The sequence below is a fragment of the Hemitrygon akajei genome, chromosome 29, assembly GCF_048418815.1.
Source record: "Hemitrygon akajei chromosome 29, sHemAka1.3, whole genome shotgun sequence".
NCBI classification, from domain to species: Eukaryota; Metazoa; Chordata; class Chondrichthyes; order Myliobatiformes; family Dasyatidae; genus Hemitrygon; species Hemitrygon akajei.
The window spans coordinates 32,996,622-33,014,804 of record NC_133152.1 but is presented as its reverse complement, the minus strand read 5'-3'; the positions used below and the strand labels follow the sequence as shown (position 1 = coordinate 33,014,804).

Genomic DNA, 18,183 nt, shown 5'->3' with positions numbered 1-18,183 from the left:
CCTCTTAGACCACATTCCTTCCCCATTCTGATGTTTGGTCTGAACAATAACTAACCCTCTTGATGATGTCTACATGCTGTTATGCATAGAGTTGCTACCACATGATTGGCTGATAAGATATTTGCATTAACGAGCATGTGTATCTAAAAAAATGGCCACTGGTGTAAACTTTTTAGTCAAAGCAAATCGCAATACAGTATTGAAATTTGTTTTTAATATAAATGAAACATGCCCTGGATCTTTTGACGAGCAACCATTGCAAATACTTGTAAGAAAACATTTCTTACTATTAAATTTTAGGACAACTTTATGGGGACCAAGAGAAACCAATGTTCATTCTCGCAAGGCAACGGACTGCTGCCAGTATGTGACACCGAAGTTACAAATGCAAAATACATAGGAGGAACAATAGTGGGGTCTTCCACCTCTCCCCTTCCCAAAGAATAATTTCATTGTCCTCTATGTGAAGAAAATCATCAGTTGAAACAGAATACACCAAATACCCGGAGTGCATAAATAGACACACATGATCTGGAGTTACCTCTGGTGGAGCAACCATTTCACAATTTGGAAGTTTTAAAAAATAGAATCAATTTTACATCCACCTTTTTCTCATTCTATACATCCGTCTAAATGGTATCGGTCTTACAGGAATGCCTATTAACAATGTTACCCTTAAAAATTATTTATCTTAAAAAAATAAAAATAGAAAACAATAGTTAGTGGTACCAATAATATTCAGACATTGATGCCAGATTTTTCCAGTCCTCTTTCAAATGTCTAAAAGAACCTTAACCACTGTAAAGGACATTAAAATATTTGACTGATTCTTTGGCGTGACTCATTTCTTCCTGTGAGAAGTATAAAATCCCCGTAGTAGTAAACAAACGTAGAAACACCATTAATTTTTGGGAAGGTCCACGCTCATTCCTAGGATGTGGATCCAATTGAGTCGGAATGAAAAGTCATGTAGCCCGAAGAAGCAGAAGGTGAACTTACAAAACTGTTGGTGCTTCCTTTACTTTCTATTTTGCTGAGTTTTTCCCGATTGTCCCAGGAGACGCAAAGTTCTGTCCGTAAACCTCTGGAGGCTCCCTCCTTAATGCTGGGGGTGGTGACCGTGGACAGGCGACACTGGGCTTCTCCGTCCTTTGGAGCTGCCTTTGTGTCAGTGGGGAAGGCAGTCACCAAGTATCCCCTGGGGTTACGGCACTCCTTGCCCTCTGACAACCGGCGGAGAACGTGAGGCTCTCTTTCAAAATTGGTCAAAGGAAAGTGGGAAAAGGTGACTGAATACTGTTCATATTTTTCTGGGATGAGTGTTACAGATGATGATCTCAGTGGGGTCTTCATGGGACTAGGGACTGGAGTTTCATCAATGTAGTTGATTATTTCATCTCGGCTGAAACATTTCAAGTCATCGGAAAGATATTCCTCCTTGGACAGCTGCTTTAGAGAGATGACACTATCCGCAGATTTCCTTCTCTTATGGAAAGAAGCGCATTCGTCATGTTGGGAGACGGGGCTGCCTCTTCTCCTTTCATGTCTGGGGGAGCTATAGTGCAGAACTCCCATGATGTTCTCCGAAGAGCCCCATCTGTGAAGGTATGAGGCGATCTGGTTAGTTGCCCACACATCTGTCTCGTCATGGGAATAGCGCCTGGTTGGAGGAACCTAAGAGACATAGAGGAGAACGTGGCAGGATAAAGGAAATCTTATTGTCCTCTCAATTAATTGACCGGCTTGGGTAACAGCTTCTCCCAATCCAATTTACACTCAGTCAACACATAATCAGCCCTGTTTGATTACACTTCCCGTATTAAGCCCTACCTAAAACACTTCCCTGCAACTTGGAGGGGAGCTCCATGGTAGAGCAAACTAACCAATCACCTGGTCTCATCTATCACCTGCCAGCTTGAACTCCTTCCCCACCCCTCACCAACTTTCTATTCTGGCTTCTGCCCCCCTCCTTTCCAGTCTTGATGAAGGGTCTCAGCCTGAAGCGATGACAGTTCACTCCCTTTCATAGACGCTGCCCTGACCTGCTGAGCCACTCCGGCATTTTGTGGGTGCTACTCAAGATTTCCAGCAACTGCAGAATCTCTCGCGTCCGTACCCGTAATATTCTCCCTCTTTCCATTTGCAGAAGTCATTTGTCAGATGGCACAGAAGCTAAAGGGTTTGGGGGTGGGGGGGGGAGGGCATCACATTTATTTTGTAGCTATGTGCTAGTTGAAGCCAGTGCCAACTCAGTGTAGTTCTGTGATATGTGTGCAGCACGGGGCTATGTTATTGTAACACAGAATGCTGAATGACAGAATTATCAGCAATTAAGCAGCAGGGTATAACAACACTTGCTTGACTTCCACATATGAACACACCCCATTCATTAACTCTTCCCCATGTGCAATGCAACTATAAACTCTCTTATTAATTATCAGCAATAGGCACTATGCAAAATATCAGCTACGATGATGATGTCTTCCTCCTGGATGCTATTGTTTTTTTCTGTACATACTTCTAATTATCCTCGATATAGTAACCGTTATTTTGCAGTTATCAGTGTAATATATTGCAAGAAGATAATTGGACAAACAAAAATGCACAAAAATCTGCACAGCAAAGACAAATTATAACTTTCCACAGAAGGGTAAGCAGACAAATTGGACATCCAGCATGAGGGAGACAGGAGAAAGTGCCTCTAAGCTTGGTCAGACGGGTATATTTTAAACCATCTTTAGGGAAGGGGTTGAAGGAGGCAGTCCCGCACTTAGGGCCCAGCCTCCGAAACAAACAACTACCAGTGATATGTGCATCTATGGCCACACTGTTAAAGAAAATCATGAGTTGCTCTGTACATTGGGGGGTGCTTTGGGGATGTGAATGGCTGCTCCATAAATGCAAGTTCCATTTGAATTAGTAACTGTTTCTTAAAATGAAGGGCTCAGAACTCAAAGAGGTGAGCTTGCATTTATATGGTACATCCCACAAAACATTACAGCCAAAAAAAACCTCTATTGTAACATGGGAGCTAAATTCTGCACAGTAATTTCCCATGATACTGATTGCATTATATGTTTTTTTTTGTGATATTGGTTGAAGAAGAACTGATTGGACCGCTGTGCTCTTCAAAATGGTGGCCTGGCATTAGGTCCCAGATTAAGAAGGGTAAACTGTGCAGTTGTCTGACATTTATGCACTGGAGACCGAATCTGGATTTTCTGTTTGTGTCTTGGGAATGGGACCTGAACTCATAATCTTCTGACGCAGAATCGATAGTTCTTCTTCTGAATCTTAAACTGTCTTCGCCCATTATACTTGCTCCTAGTTTGGCAATGAATCTTTCTGAAAACTCTTGGCCTTCTTGAATCACATTATCCATATCCCTCTGTCTTCACATTGTCCTTTACCCTTATTACTTTCCAAAATCTCTAGATCTGAGGTCCAATGAGTCCCATTTAGTAAATCATTCCACCACTGGCAGCCATGCCTTTGGTAATCATCTACCTCTCTACCTTTCGATTCTCTTTCAGGACATTTAGTGCAATCTTGCCCTCCACCCATGCTTTGGTTCATCTGTTCTCATATCTCCATCTGTGGCTTTATGTTAAATACTTTTCTCTTCAATATCATTTGCCTGATGTGCCTTGGGAAGTTTACAGTGTTAATGGGAGAACTGAAGTGCAAGCTTCTTTTTGCATGGTTGACAGATTTTCAGGACTTCCACCAGAGAAATCATGGGTTTGAATCCTGACTTGTACTGAAAGAATTTATCTCACCTGTTTGAGGTGTCCTAGTGACCAAAGCAGCCTCAGGGGGAAATTGCTGAATTCCCATATTTATGGTTGACATTCAGCCATTTCTAGCTGAAATGAGAAGACCCATTCCTCTACCATGAAGCCTACCTCTCAAATAGGCAGGTTGGGGGTAAAATGTGAATTGTGGATGTATGGTCAAGAGAGTTACCTGTTCATGAGGCATTGCTTCTCTACAGTCAGGAACCTTCAGGAGAAGAGGGGAGGAAACAAACCAGGAATAAATCTCTGACTTTCATTACAAGAACCACAATTTAAAATAGTTCTAGGAAACAGAATATATTATTGTAAAACCAGGTAAATCAGGTTACAGGTATAGCTTTTGATCATTTGAATAGTGGTGTCTTTTTTCTCAACCAATTGAAATGTGGACTGTACTCTGCCTAGTGTGCTCCTGCTCTGTCTGGAGTTTTCCAGTCGACCAATTTTTAGAGGATCAGTGTGAGGAAGAAGACATGTCGTGGATTTTCTCAGATCGGTTTTAAACAACAGTCTAATTTTTTTGGTGGTGTGGAAGATGAGTCGGTTATTTGCAGAACTAGGGGGTGCCAAGCTTTGAGATATTCCTGAACAATTCTCTCATGCCATCCTCAGCAGCTTGCAACCTTCACCACATCACGAGATTAGAAACTGACACTAAGTCAGAGAAGGTGCTATTATCATGGTGTGATTATAGAGACTGGAGTTTTAAGGAGGAGACGGGAGGTATCAAGATTTAGGGTGGGATTCCTTGACTTAAGTGAATCTGAAGGCTCAGGTTTTTTATTGAGGTTTGATAGATAGTCATACTTTCCATTATATATGAGCTCAAGCAGGATTTTACAATGTGGCTTAAAACAAGTGCAGTTTGGAGAGTCAGCAAGGCCTACTTTGTCAACAAGTAGGAACACATTCCATATCCTGTATAAATGTGATTTGACATTGTGCCATGTTTAGGTTGCAGGTTGAAACTTGTCAGCGCAATGGTTGAGCCTTTGACCTGATAATTAGTGAATGTGAGTTGTTGTGTCACCAGCCCACAGCATCCAAGCCGTTCACTTGGAGTAGATGATCCCCAGAGGATTCCCCTGACGTGATCCTTTCTCGTAGTGGATGGGAATTTGGGGTCATGCTTCAGAAACTCGGGGCTGGTCGCAATCTTTTTGTTCTCTTGAAGTCCAGTTGATCTTCTTCTCAACGGTCAGGGCATCTAATATCATTTTTGCCCTAAATGTTAGTACACATATCCATCAATTGTGGGGGCAAAGGGAGGAGCCAGGGGAACACAGAATTCTCAGAGCAAGAGGAAGTTCCAGAAATGGGGAGGGTAGAGATTATCAAAATTCTCGGTAATTTTATTTAGTACAGGAAGTGATGTGTAGGCAAAACTTGTTATCTGTTGTGTGACATCAACCACATTAAGGGCTAAAGTTTATGGAGGAGGAGAGGATAGGTCAGCTGTAGAGGCAACATAGGCATATATTCGGATTTCAACAATGGTCAGAGACAGAGATGGGCAGTGTTGTAAAGGTGAGTGTTTGTGATGGAGCTGAGACGTGGTTGGGTTCAAATTAATGGCATATTGGCACCTTCTCTGTGAGACATGCCCGTTTATTCTAGCATCTGCAAGGCCAATGCAATTCATTACACAAAATAATGCAACACAACAAAACCACAGCACATAATCATATAGATGTAAATGAGATAGGCAAACAATAGTTGAAATATACACTGGGGTGACATTGATGAAAAGCAACTACAAAGCTATCAGAACCAAAGAGCACTACCTTTCTTCTATCCAAATCAACGTTACTAATTTTCATAGAGAATGGATAATTGCTTTAATAAGTGACATGACATTAATATTCATAATTATAAATTATCTTTGTCGGCTAGGCACTTATGATAGAATACAAGACAGGAGGTGTGGATTATGGAAAACTAACCCTGAAGAAGAGATTACAGTTCACCTCTTCAACAACACGCTGTCAGATGAAGGGGAGAAGGTTCAAAATGGTAAATCTGCTGACATCTTGCATCCCTTCCTGCCCACTTTTGACATCTATCCCTTGTACTGGGAGTTGCCCTATCAGCAGCTTCCTTTTGTTGGTCTCGCTGGCTTGTTCGGTGATTAGGCCAGGATGAAAGGGGTGCTGGCTTGCAGAGACAAAGGGCTGAACAATAAGACTATTGACGCTGATTTATTTGAAAGGGGAAGAAGTCAGCACCTTCAGTGGAGGGGCGTACTGGCAATATCAGCAAGTGATAACTAGGGTGGGAAGTTGGAAGACCAGTGGGTTAAAGCCGTGACAATCCTTACCTCCATCAGTCTTGCATTCCTTATTATCTTCAAGAGTTTAAAACCCAACCTTAGTATCACCTAATGACTACTTCCTAATTTATCTCCACTTCTTTTCAATCTTGACGGATCCTACACTAAGGGTCTTGGCCTTTATTCTCAGTTTCTCAACAGTAGTGAGGAAAGGAAACGCATTTAAATCATGCCACTCCCGGAAGAAAGAACCCATAATAAAGTCAGCCTCCTGGATATGTACCAAAGCAACATTCCTGGGTACTCGACAGTCCATTACATGGTACTGGGCTGCTTCTCAGCATGTAACAGTCCGTTAATGAATGACATAAAGCAGCTAAGGATATTTTAAGGAGTAAAATTAGGTCAATCTTGTCCAAATCTTTTGCTTCAATTCCAATTTTCCATAAAAACAGATAATCCTCGATGGGAACTGAGTCAAGCAGCACCCAGCGCACTTAACATAGCTCCGTGTAACTGTGCCAAACGACAAGCCCAGACACAGTGGGGGGTATCTCAGAGGCCCACTGGGTAATTCATTTTGCTGGCAGTTTTGAGATTCGTGTTTGTCTTAACATCTGTAAAAACAGTATAAAAGCATATTTTTAATCTTCCGTGTATCTAAATACCACTGGAGTAGCAAGCCCAACTAGATACTGATTCCAAAATGTTATATTCAATCCCCCCCTACACACACAGACACCCGTCCCACATCCACACCCCAATCCCATACCCCATGATTTAATATATGATGAAGAAGCAATGTGTGTTGTTCCCTGTGTCCAATGAAACAATGGCCCCACCTCAGAAGGTTCCAGAATTTAACCCTGGCCTGTCCCACCAATCAAATGTAGGTGCATGACCAGTGAAACACTTTGTAAAATATTATTTTTTCTTGGATGACCAAGTGAAATAGGTGAGACTTGATAGGGCATGGATTGTATCTGATCTATGCAACAACTCAGTTACTGAATCCCTCACAGAGCCCCACAAAAAGACTTCGAAGAATAAAATCTAAATCAAGATGTGGTCTGTTAGTCTTATAGCCGGATGCTAAAAGATGGCAGGCATATTGTGAGAGGAAGGAAAATGGCACCCTAATTAGGAGACCTAACAGAAGAGTTAGAACATTGCAGAATGTGATTTGGATGAAGATGCAATTATGAAAAAGACACAATTACTTGGAACATGAAAGAGTGAATCAGCAAGTTATGTTCCATTGAGGTCTGGTTAAACACTTGAGAGCTGCATTCAAATCTTTGAAATGAGTGTATGGGGAAGTAAAGTCAGTTGAAGGAAATGTATTGGCAAAGATACAACTGTTCCATCAGAGAAGGCAGCAAGGCCAAGAACATCAATAGAGGGTCTCAGTGAATAAAAGAGAGACAGAAAAGCCAGCTGAGGATGAATAAAGGAAATTCTGTAACGTTGCTGGAGAAGGTACCCCAGACTGATCTCACTTTCTGACCAGCAGTCTGGAAGATCACAACCTGAGCTTGCCTGGTAACTCATCACAGATTCAAGACACCAAATCTGTCTTTATGCTTTTGATCATGCAAATTCCAGTAATTAATTTTGGCTATTGATTCCAGGAGGTTGATTTTATTGCTAGCATTTCAAAAAATTCTGTTTTTTTTTAAATGGTAGATGTGAGCAAGTTCTACTGAATTTGAACTACTTTGCTCCGCTCTTTCCAATAACAATAGCATTGATTTCCACATGAATTTGTACATTGATGATCAATGATTTTAATGTGAAGTCTCATGGTGAACAGTGATGATCACTGGGATTCACACTGAACAATCTGATTTTACTTCTGGGAATCTTAATCAGAACGTGGGAACTAAATCACTTCTCTCTGGTCTCACTGCTCAGACTAGAAGGAGTCACTTCAGACTCTCAGAGGAATTATTCCACCTCTAACATCAGCAGCCATGTTTTTGCAAATGAAAATTAAACTTGAAAACTGCAGAAAACTCACTATATATCCATTTAGACGGTCCCTTTAAGAATAGCAGTGATTGCAAACCTCCTACTGTTCTTTGAAGATTTTTGGTATATCTTATTCCTTTGCTGAATCCTAATCAGATCTGATATCTTTACCCATAAATCTGCAGGGAAAATGAATATATCCTGTTCTCTTTTATATAGGTGGTGTTGCCTCTTTCCCTCTGCTAGCCTGCAGGTCACCCTTGGGCAAGGTGCTTAGGGTCACATGAAACCATGGCAACAGGTGGTGGATGGTCCTACGAGCAGCTGGTGCATATCACAAGTCCTGGTTATGTGAGACCACTGACAACAGGCAATCTCTGAAGAGTATTCATAATGTCTGGGGTCACCCGTCTTGTAAAGTCACAGCCGAGAAGAATGCAATGGCAAACCACTTCTGGTGGAAAAATTAGCCAAGGACAATCATGGTCAAGATCACGATCGCTCATGTCATATGGCATGGCACATCATGATGATGAGTCCCTTTTGCTTTTGAGTCTGCAAACAATGGGGCTATCATATTTTCAGCAGGATTTGAAAAACGGGTAATTTTATCTCCGTGAAACAACAACAACAGATTTCAAGAGTCACAATTCACACTTAAAAAAAAGCACAATGCAATTGCAAATGTCACCGGAATGAGACTGATTTATTGTGTCCAGCCTTACTAGGAACAATGAAACGCTTACAACTATAATCTACCTCTCTGCTCTCAGGAAGTGGGTTTTAGTAACCTGCTCAACTCTTTTCTACTAGTGTGCCGTATGCTGAAAATCAGAATCACTCTGAACTTTTCTAATCAAGTCATGGATGTTCACTACAAATGTCCCTCCTGTGGAAATATAGGAAGCTACTGGCTTTACTGCTGTGATGAGGCCACATTCAGACTGGAGGAGGAATACCTGGTAACCCCCAACCTTAAGGCATGAACAATGATATATTTTTTAATATTTCTGATTATTTCTCACCCCTCCCCATTCTTTCTTTTTCCATCCCCCATTCTGGCTTCCCTCTCACCCTCTTCTTCTCCTCCTCACCTGCCCATCACCTCCCCCTGGTGCCCATCCTCCTTCCCTTTCTTCCATGGTGCCCTGCAACCTCCTAGCAGATCCCTTCTTCAGCCTTTTATCACTTTCACCTATCACCTCCTAGCTTCTTACTCCACCCCCACACTCCTACCTCCCTTTCCCCTGGTCTCCCTCACCTGCCAGATTGCACTCCTTTCCACTTAGACCATCTGTAAGACCTGCTCATTAATGTAAATATTTAATCAGCCAATCATATGTTGGCAACCCAATGCATAAAAGCATGCAAACATGGTTAAGAAGCTCAGTTGTTGTTCAGAATAATCAGAATGGGGAAGAAATGTGATCTAAGCGATGTTGACCATGGTACCAGACAGGGTGGATTGAGTATCTCAGAAACTGCTGATCTGGGATTTTCACGCAAACCAGTCTCTAGAGTTTACAGAGAATGATTTTGATAAAAGGAACAATAGTGCAGACTATTATCTAAATGGGGAGAAAACTCAAACATCAGAGGTGCAGAGGGACTTAGGAGTCCTCGTGCAAGACTCCCAGAAGGTTAATTCACAGGTTGAGCCTGTGGTAAAGAAGGCAAAAGTAATGTTGGCATTTATTTCAAGGGGATTAGGATATAAAAACAAGGAGATTATGTTGATGGTTTGTAAGACACTAGTCAGGCTGCACTTGGAGTACTGTCAACAGTTTTTGGCCTTTTATCTCAGAAAGGATGTATTGGCATTGGAGAGGGTCCGATGGATGTTCACAAGGATGATTCCAGGAACGAAGGGATTAACATATGAGGAGCGTTTGGCAGCTTTAGGCTTGTACTCACTGGAATTTAGAAGAAACATTTAGGGGATGTCATTGAAACCTACTGAATGTCGAAAGGACTGGATAAGGTGGATGTGAAGAGTTAGGTTCCTCTAGTGGGGGTATCCAGAACTAGAGGGCACAGCCTCAACATTGAGGGGCAACCTTTTAATTTTTAGTTGGAATGGTGAATCTGTGGAATGCTCTGCCACAGACTGCAGTGGAGGCCAAGTCTGTGGGTATATTTAAAGGGGAAGTTGATAGATTCCTGATTGGTTGGGACATCGAGGGATATGATGAGAGAGAGCAGGTGTAGGGGGTTTATTGAGATTCGGGATCAACCACGATGAAACGACAGAGCAGACTCAATGAGCTAAATGGCCGAATTCTGCTCCTACGTCTTACGGTGTGAAAAACAAAAAAGAACTTCCAGTGAGTGGCGGTTCTGTGGAGGAAGTTGCCTTGTTAATGAGAGAGGTCAGAGGAGAATGGCCTGACTGGTTCAAGCTGACAGAAAGGCGACAGTAACTCATATAAACATGTGTTATAACAGCGGTGTGCAAAGTTGCATCCCTGAGTGCACAACATGTCCAATCTTGACGTGGATGGGCTACAGCAACAGAAGACAATGAGCATTCTCTCACACAACCTGAACAAGCCTGTGTGCGTCTAGGAGTGAGTTTCTGTGTACACCATGGGTGGCACAAAATGAAAACCAGACCACAACTCAAGCCCATGTCCTGACTTGATGCAAATCCACTTGCAGACGATTGCACTCCTACACCAAAACTAAGTCCAGCTTGACCTCAACAAGTAGCCTCTGTTAGCCTAGTTCCATTCTCACTTACACAGCCATGGCCACAGTGCTATGATCAGTCCTCGTAGTTACTTCCGCTGCTCTAACCTTCGCCCTACTCCTGCTTCTCACCCACGTGCTACCATACATAAGACCACAAGACACAACTGCAGAGTTAGGCCCATCAAGTCTGCTCTACCATTTAATCATGGCCGATCCATTTCCCTCTCAACTCCATCACTCCCCATAACTTCTCACGCCATGACTGATCAAGAACCTATTGATTATGCCTTAAATACACCCAGCGACCTGGTCTCCACAGATGCCTATAGCAATGAATTCCACAGACTCACCACCCTCTGGCTAAAGAAACTCCTCCTCCTCATCTCCATTCTAAATGAATGGCCCTCTACTCTGAGGCCATGCCCTCTGGTCCTAGAATCCCCTAACATAGGAAACACCCTCTCCACAACCACTCTATCTAGGCCTTTCAACATTTGATAGGTTTCAAAGAGATACCCTCTCAATCTTCTAAATTCCAGTGAGCACAGGCCCACAGCCATCAATTGCTCCTCATATGATAACCCTTGAATTCCTGGAATCATTCTCATGATCCTCCTCCGAACCTACTCGAATGTCAGCTTCTTTGCAAAGGGGTCCAAAACTGCTCACAGTACTCCAAGTACGGTCTCACCATTGCCTTATAAAGCCTCATCAATACATCATTGCTTTTATATACTAGTCCTTGCTTTTTTATACACCGACCCTAGCAGAACACCACGAGTCATCGGCAGCCTACCAGAAAAGGCTCCCTTTATTCCCACTCTTTGCTTCCTGACAATTAGCCAAGGCTGTATTCATGCTAGCATATTTCCTGTAATGCCATGGGATCTTACTTGTTAAGCAGCCTGATGTGTGACACCTTGTCAAAGGTTTTCTGAAAATTTGGGTACACAACATCCATTGATTCTCTGTTGTCTATCCTGCTTATTACTTCCTTGAAGAATTCCAACAGATATGACAGGCAAAATTTTCCTTGAAGGAAATCATGCTGACTTTGGCTGATTTTATCATGTGCCTCGAAGTACCCCAAATTCACATCCTTATCATTCAACTCCAACATCTTCCCAACCACTGAGTTCAGGCTATCTGGCCTATAATTTTCTTTCTTCTGCCTCCCTCCCTTCTTGAAGAGTGGAGTGACATTTGCAATATTCCAGTCCTCTGGGACCATGCCAGAATCTAGCGATTCTTGAAAGATCATTACAAGAGAGCCTCAGCAAACTCTTCAGCCACTTTCTTCAGAACCCTAGGGTGTAGTTTATCTGGTCCAGGTGATTTATCTATCTTCAGACCTTTCAGCTTCCCAAGCACCTTCTCCATAATAATAGCAACCACACTCACTTCTGCCCCCTGACACTCTTGAACTTCTGGCAAACTGCTAGCTTCTTCCACTGTTAAGACTGATGCAAAATACTGAGTCAGTTCGTCAGACATTCCCTTGAACCATTGCTGCCTCTCCTGCATCATTTTCCAGCAGTCCAATGGTCAAGTAGCACTTACATAGAGGTTTGTGATGAAACATATCAACAAAACAAGCTTAAGAAGTGACTTGGATCCACTCCAATTTGCCTACCAGAGCAACAGGTCCATGGCAGATGCCAACTCATTGGCTCGTCTGGACAGCAAAGATGCACACATCTGGATACTCTTTATCAACTATAGCTCAGAATTCAATACCATCATTCCCTCAAAACTAATCAATAAGCTCCAAGACCTCTTTGCTGTGTGCTTATTTCCCCTGCCCTACTCACTTTACACTTATGACTATGTGGCTAAGCACAGCTCCAATGCCATATTCAAGTTTGCTGATGGCACCACTGACGTCGGCCAAATCAACGGAGGTGATGAATCAGCACACAGGAACAAGATGGAAAATCTGGCTGAGTGGTGCCATAACGGCAACCTCTTACTAAATGTCACCAAGACCCAGGAGATGGTTATTGACTTCAGGAGAAGGAAACCAGACGTCCTCATCAGAGGATCAAAGTTGGAGATAGTCAGCAATTTTAAATACTTTGATGTTGTTATATTGGAGAACCTGTCCTGGGCTCAGCATGTTAGAGCAATTACATAGAAAGGACAGCAACGCCAATACTTCCTTAGGAGTTTGCGAAGATTCGGCATGGCATCTAAAACTTTGACAAGCTTCCATAGATATGTGGTGGAAAGTATATTGAGTGGCCACATCACAGTCTGGTATGGAAACACAAATGCCCTTGAACGGAAAATCCTACAAAAAGTAGTGGACCAGTCTATCACGGGTAAAGCCCACCCCACCATTGAACACATCTACGTGAAATACTGTCACAGGAAAGTTGCCCAGGTTGGTGGGGCCTTTCATTGAGACTGTTACCATTATTATTCTAGAATGGATTTATTGAGTCTGCCCACGAGAAAATGAACCTCAGTGTTGTAAGTGGTGACATATATGTATTTTGATAATAAAGTTACTTTGAACTTTGAATATCTACACTCACCTCTCTTTTACTCTTTATATATTCAAAAAAAAATTTGGTCTCCTCTTTTGATATTACTGGCTAGACTACTTCCATATTTAATCTTTTCCCTTTTTATGGCTTTTTCAGTTGCCTTCTTTTTTTTTAAAGATTCCCAATCCTCTAATACCCCACTAATTTTTACTCTATTAAATACCCTCTTTTGCTTTTATGTTGGCTTTGACTTCTCATCAGCCACAGTTGCGTCATCCTATCTTTAGAATACTTTTCTTCTTTGGACGTATCTATCCTGCACATTCCAAATTGCTCCCAGAACCTCCAGCTATTGTGGTTCTGCCATCATCCCTACTAGTGTCCCCTTCCAATTAACTTTGCCCAGCTCCTCTCTCATTTATCTGTAATTCCCTTTACTCCACTGTAATACTGATACACCCAACTTTAGCTTCTCCTCAAACTGCAGTGTGAATTCTATCATATTCTGATCACTGCCTCCTAAGCGTTCCTTTACCTTTAACTCCCTATTCAAATCTGGTTCACTACACAACACACCATCTGGGATAGCTGATCCCCTACTAGGCTCAATCATTAGCTGCTCTAAAAAAAATCTCATAGGCATACTACAAATTCTGTCTCTTGGGATCCAAAACCAATTTGATTTCCCCAATCTACCTGCATATTGAAGTCCCCCATTACTATTGTAACATTGCCCTTTTAACACGCATTTTCTATCTCCCATTGTAATTTGTAGCCCACATCCTGGCTACTATTCTGAGGCTTGTATATAACTCCCATCAGGATCGTTTTACCCTTGCAGTTTCTTAACTCTACCCCCAAGGATTCTACATCTTCCGATCTTAGGTCGCCTCTTTTCTAAGGATTTGATTACATTTTTACCAACAGAGCAAACCCACCCCCTCTGCCTACCTGCCTATCTTTGTGATACAATGCATATCATTGAATGCTAAGCTCCCAACTATGATCTTTCAGCCATGCCACAGTGATGCCCGCGACATTGTAAAGATGAACCTCTAACTACGCTACAAGATCATTTACCTTATTCTGTATACCGTGTGTATTCAAATATAACATCTTCAGTTCTGTCTTTGTCACCCTGCTTGATTGGTCCACCTTTCATACTGCAACTCATCCCACTGACTGCAACTTTGCCCTGTCACCAGCCTGTCCTTCCTGACGGTCTCACTACACACTACATCTGCTTGTGCACCAACTGCTTCATCCTCAGCCCCACCAGTCCATTCCCATCCCCTGCCAAACCATCCCAAACAGCTCCAGCAAACTTGCCCGCGTGGATATTGGTCCCCCCTCGGGTTCAGGTCTCCCTTTTGTACAGGTCATACCTTCCCCAGAGGAGATCCCAATAATCTGAAACCCTGCTCCCCACACCAGTTCCTCAGCCACACATCCATCTGCCAAATCATCCTATTTTTACCCTCACTGGCACGTGGCACAGGCAGCAATCCAGAGGTTACTACCACGGAGGTCCCGCTTTTCAGATTTCTACCGAGCTCCCTAAATTCTTCAGGGCCTCCTCGCTGCTCCTGCCTATGTCATTGATGCCAATATGTACAAAGGCCTCTGGCAACTTACCCTCTTTGGAATGGCACTGACCCAATCCGAGATTTCCATGACACCCTGGCACCTGGGAGGTAACATCCAGGTGTATCTACTGCATCCACAGTATCTCGTGTCTAACTATGGAATGCCCTATTACTACCGCAGTCCTCTTCACTACCCTTCCCTTCTGAACCACAGCACCAGACTCAGTGCCAGAGACCTGGTCGCTACGGCTCCCCACATGAAGTTATCGCCCTCAGCAGTTTTCAAAATGTTATACTTACTATGGTCACAGGGCTACTCTGTACTGGCTGCCCATTCCTCTTCCCTCTCTTGACGGTCGCTTACTTACCTGCCTCCTGCAACTTAGGGGTGACTACCTCCCTGTTGCTCCTGTATGTTTCCTGCATGAGCCAGAGGTCACTGAGTTGCCGCTTCAGTTCCTTAACACGTTCTCTGAGAAGCTGCAGCTCGGTGTAACTGGTGCAGATGTGACTGTCCAGGAGGCTGGAGATCTCCCATATCTCACACAAAGAACACAGCGCAGCCCCTGGAGCTATTCTCACTGCTCTAACTATTCACTAACAGACAAAGAATGAAGAAGAATAAAGAACTCACCAAATACTTACCTCACCCAAGCCTGATGAGCCAAAGCCTCCCCACTCTATCCCTGGTACACTCCAACAATGGGCGTTCTGCTTGTCCCTGCCATACTTTCATTTGCCCATGCTAATGAATCACAACTGCACTGAAGTCCATGAAAGTTATTTTTTAAAACCTCTCTCTCCCTGACCGGCCTGAGGCCTCCTCCACGAATTCGACCGCGACTGTGCCGCCAAAAATAAAACAGCAACATCATCCAAAAATAATGCTTCAGGTTCCATGACTATGTTGATGACACCAGGCTGTAGTCCATCATCAAAACTCTCAGGCCTCCATTGATGTTAATTTCTCAGATGCCAGTAATGGATGCTAAGACGTTATTGTGGAGACCAATGCCATAGACTTCAGCCTCCGACACAACTCTAAGGTTAATTCGATCCTTTGTCCTTTCCAAATGCCTTAAACTGAACTGGGCTATTCACAAAACATTGCAAATGACTGGAAGTTTTGTCTCAGACTCCAATCCATGCCCATATCAGTGAAGACATAGAATGTAAGAGCAAGGGGAACATGCACAATTCTGCAAGATGTGATAGTTATGATGAGAGGCCTTTCAGAGTAGTCACACATTCTTTGGAACAAAGGAGACTGAAGAGGGATCTAGGTAAGGAGCAGAAAATTATGAGACCTAGATAGGGTGAATGGGATGAAACTAGTTCCTTTTGCAAAGGGTTCAGTAGCAAGGTGACATAGATTTGTTTTGTAGTAGAAAGATTAAAGGGTCAGGGGAAAAAAATATACCAAAAGTGTAGTGGTGGTTCTGAGACTCACTACACAAGAGAACCAGAGGCAGAGGCATTCAGCACGTTTAAAAGATTCCACGTGTGCACCTGAAGAGCCATTTCATACAGGGCAATGTTTTCAACACTGGCAAGTGGCACTGACTTGCCTTTTCAGGTAGCTTACAGACAATGGGCCAGATGTCAGCCACCAGAGAAATAGGTTTCCTCATCTCCATCTAAAAGGTTGCACACTTCCGACCTCAGCTTATCTACTGCTGAAACTCCTGCCTGTGCATTTATTACTTCCAGACTTGTCTAATCATTTTTTATACCGTGTGTAAACCAGAGTCTGCTGTCAATGAGGTAACCTCTACTAGGTTCTACTAACCCATGACTCTGAGCGTACAGACTTGCACAGGGTTCCTGTTGAGCAATTCTTATATTTAAAGTTAACTTCTCGTTGTGGTCCTTCCCTGTCCTATTATTCCCCCAGATTTCTGCCCTCCTCAATCTTGACCTCTCTATCTGTACAGAACTGCTCAAAATTGGCAGCCTTGCTTCCAGTGGCAAAAGCCTTAACTTCTGGGCTTTTTCCTCAATCCCCTTTAGCTCCTAACTTCTGCCCAAACACCTCTTGATGTTTTGTTCGTTTCAAATTCTTATTGATGGTTATCCCATGAAAGGCCTCAGATATAGTTTCTACACGAAACTTGGACTGCATCCAGTATGTGCCAACGTCATCAGAAAGGAAAGAGGAAATGGAAATGGGAAGTGAGGAGAGAGTGGGTGGCGGAAGGGGTACTGAACATGCTAAATGGTGGCGGGAGAATGCTGAGGATGTACTGGCAAATAAAAAATGGCAGGACATCCAGGAACAAGAGCCTTTGTTTGTGGACTATAGAGAGGTAGACGTGCAGCAAGCTGGAGGAGGAGAACTATTAGGGGGGCAAATGGTTTTATTTTGATTTGACAGGATAGGGAGGGTGTAAACTAGAATATCACAAAAAGCCATTTTAGGGTCTGTAGTCCACATTTGGACAGATACCTGTAAATACTGCATCTTATCCTCTTGCATATCCCTCATGGGGTACACCTGTGGAACTCCCCTTTCCAATGCTGAATAGTCGTATTTGGCAATTCGATCCACAGTCAGAATTTCAGGGGCGCAGTTATATTCGTAGGACCTTTCATAGAAAGATTCAGGGTGAATTGCTCCATCTTGATTGTTTTCTGCAACAAGGAAATCAATCTTACTGGACGCCTCTGATTTGAAGTTGTATAAAACCTTAACCGCAACATGCCTTCTCCTCAGCAGGCAATCTTAATGGAGCTTAAAATTAAAATAAGAAGCGATTGCAAAGCAAAAGGGCTTAATGCCTTAATTCCATCATCAAGTGTCCCCCATCATCCACGCCATGCTCTCTTCTTGCTGCTACCATCGGGCAGGAGGTACAGGAGCCTTAGGTCCCACACCGTCGGGTTCGGGAACAGTTATTACCCTTCAACCAATGGGGATAGCTTCACTCACCATAATACTGAACTGATCACTGAACACAACCTATGGGCTCACTTTCAAGGACTCTACAACTCATGTGCTCGGTATTATTTATTTTGTACTTGCGGAGTTCGTCACCTTGCGCACATTGGTTGCGTGGCAGTCTTGTTTATGTGTAGTTTTCCATTGATTCAATCGTATTTATTTACTCTACTGTGTTTACTCTACTGTGAACTCTACTTTGAACTTCAATGCTTCAAGGGAGAATGGCACTGCATCGCAGGGCAGGGAGGTGGTTATGCAGGTTTCGCAGCACTGTAGTGCATGAGCAAGTTCAGTGTGCAGTTTACAGTATATACAATGCAGGAATTTAGCCTTTACACAATACAGCAATGTTTCATGGATCAGGCTATGAAAAAGGAAAGCATGCACAAACCGATGCTAGTCTGCTATAAACACGGGTTTGCTGCATTCAAGGGCACCG

General features: G+C 43.0%; 1 protein-coding gene across 5 annotated transcripts in view; it reads right to left on the bottom strand.

The window, feature by feature from the left end:
- Positions 1 to 214: 214 nt before the first annotated feature.
- Positions 215 to 18,183, bottom strand: part of gpr153 (G protein-coupled receptor 153) — a 107,257-nt gene continuing 89,288 nt past the window's right edge. For 4 of the 5 annotated variants that reach the window (XM_073032132.1, XM_073032131.1, XM_073032134.1 and 1 more), the window contains 3 exons: positions 17,250 to 17,434; positions 3,967 to 4,002; positions 215 to 1,674 (listed from right to left, as the gene is read on the bottom strand). In XM_073032132.1, coding sequence (XP_072888233.1) covers positions 931 to 1,674; positions 3,967 to 4,002; positions 17,250 to 17,434 — 965 coding nt within the window. In that variant the 3' untranslated portion in view covers positions 215 to 930. The remainder of the gene's footprint in view (positions 1,675 to 3,966; positions 4,003 to 17,249; positions 17,435 to 18,183) is intronic. The other variant, XM_073032136.1, reaches the window with a different exon arrangement.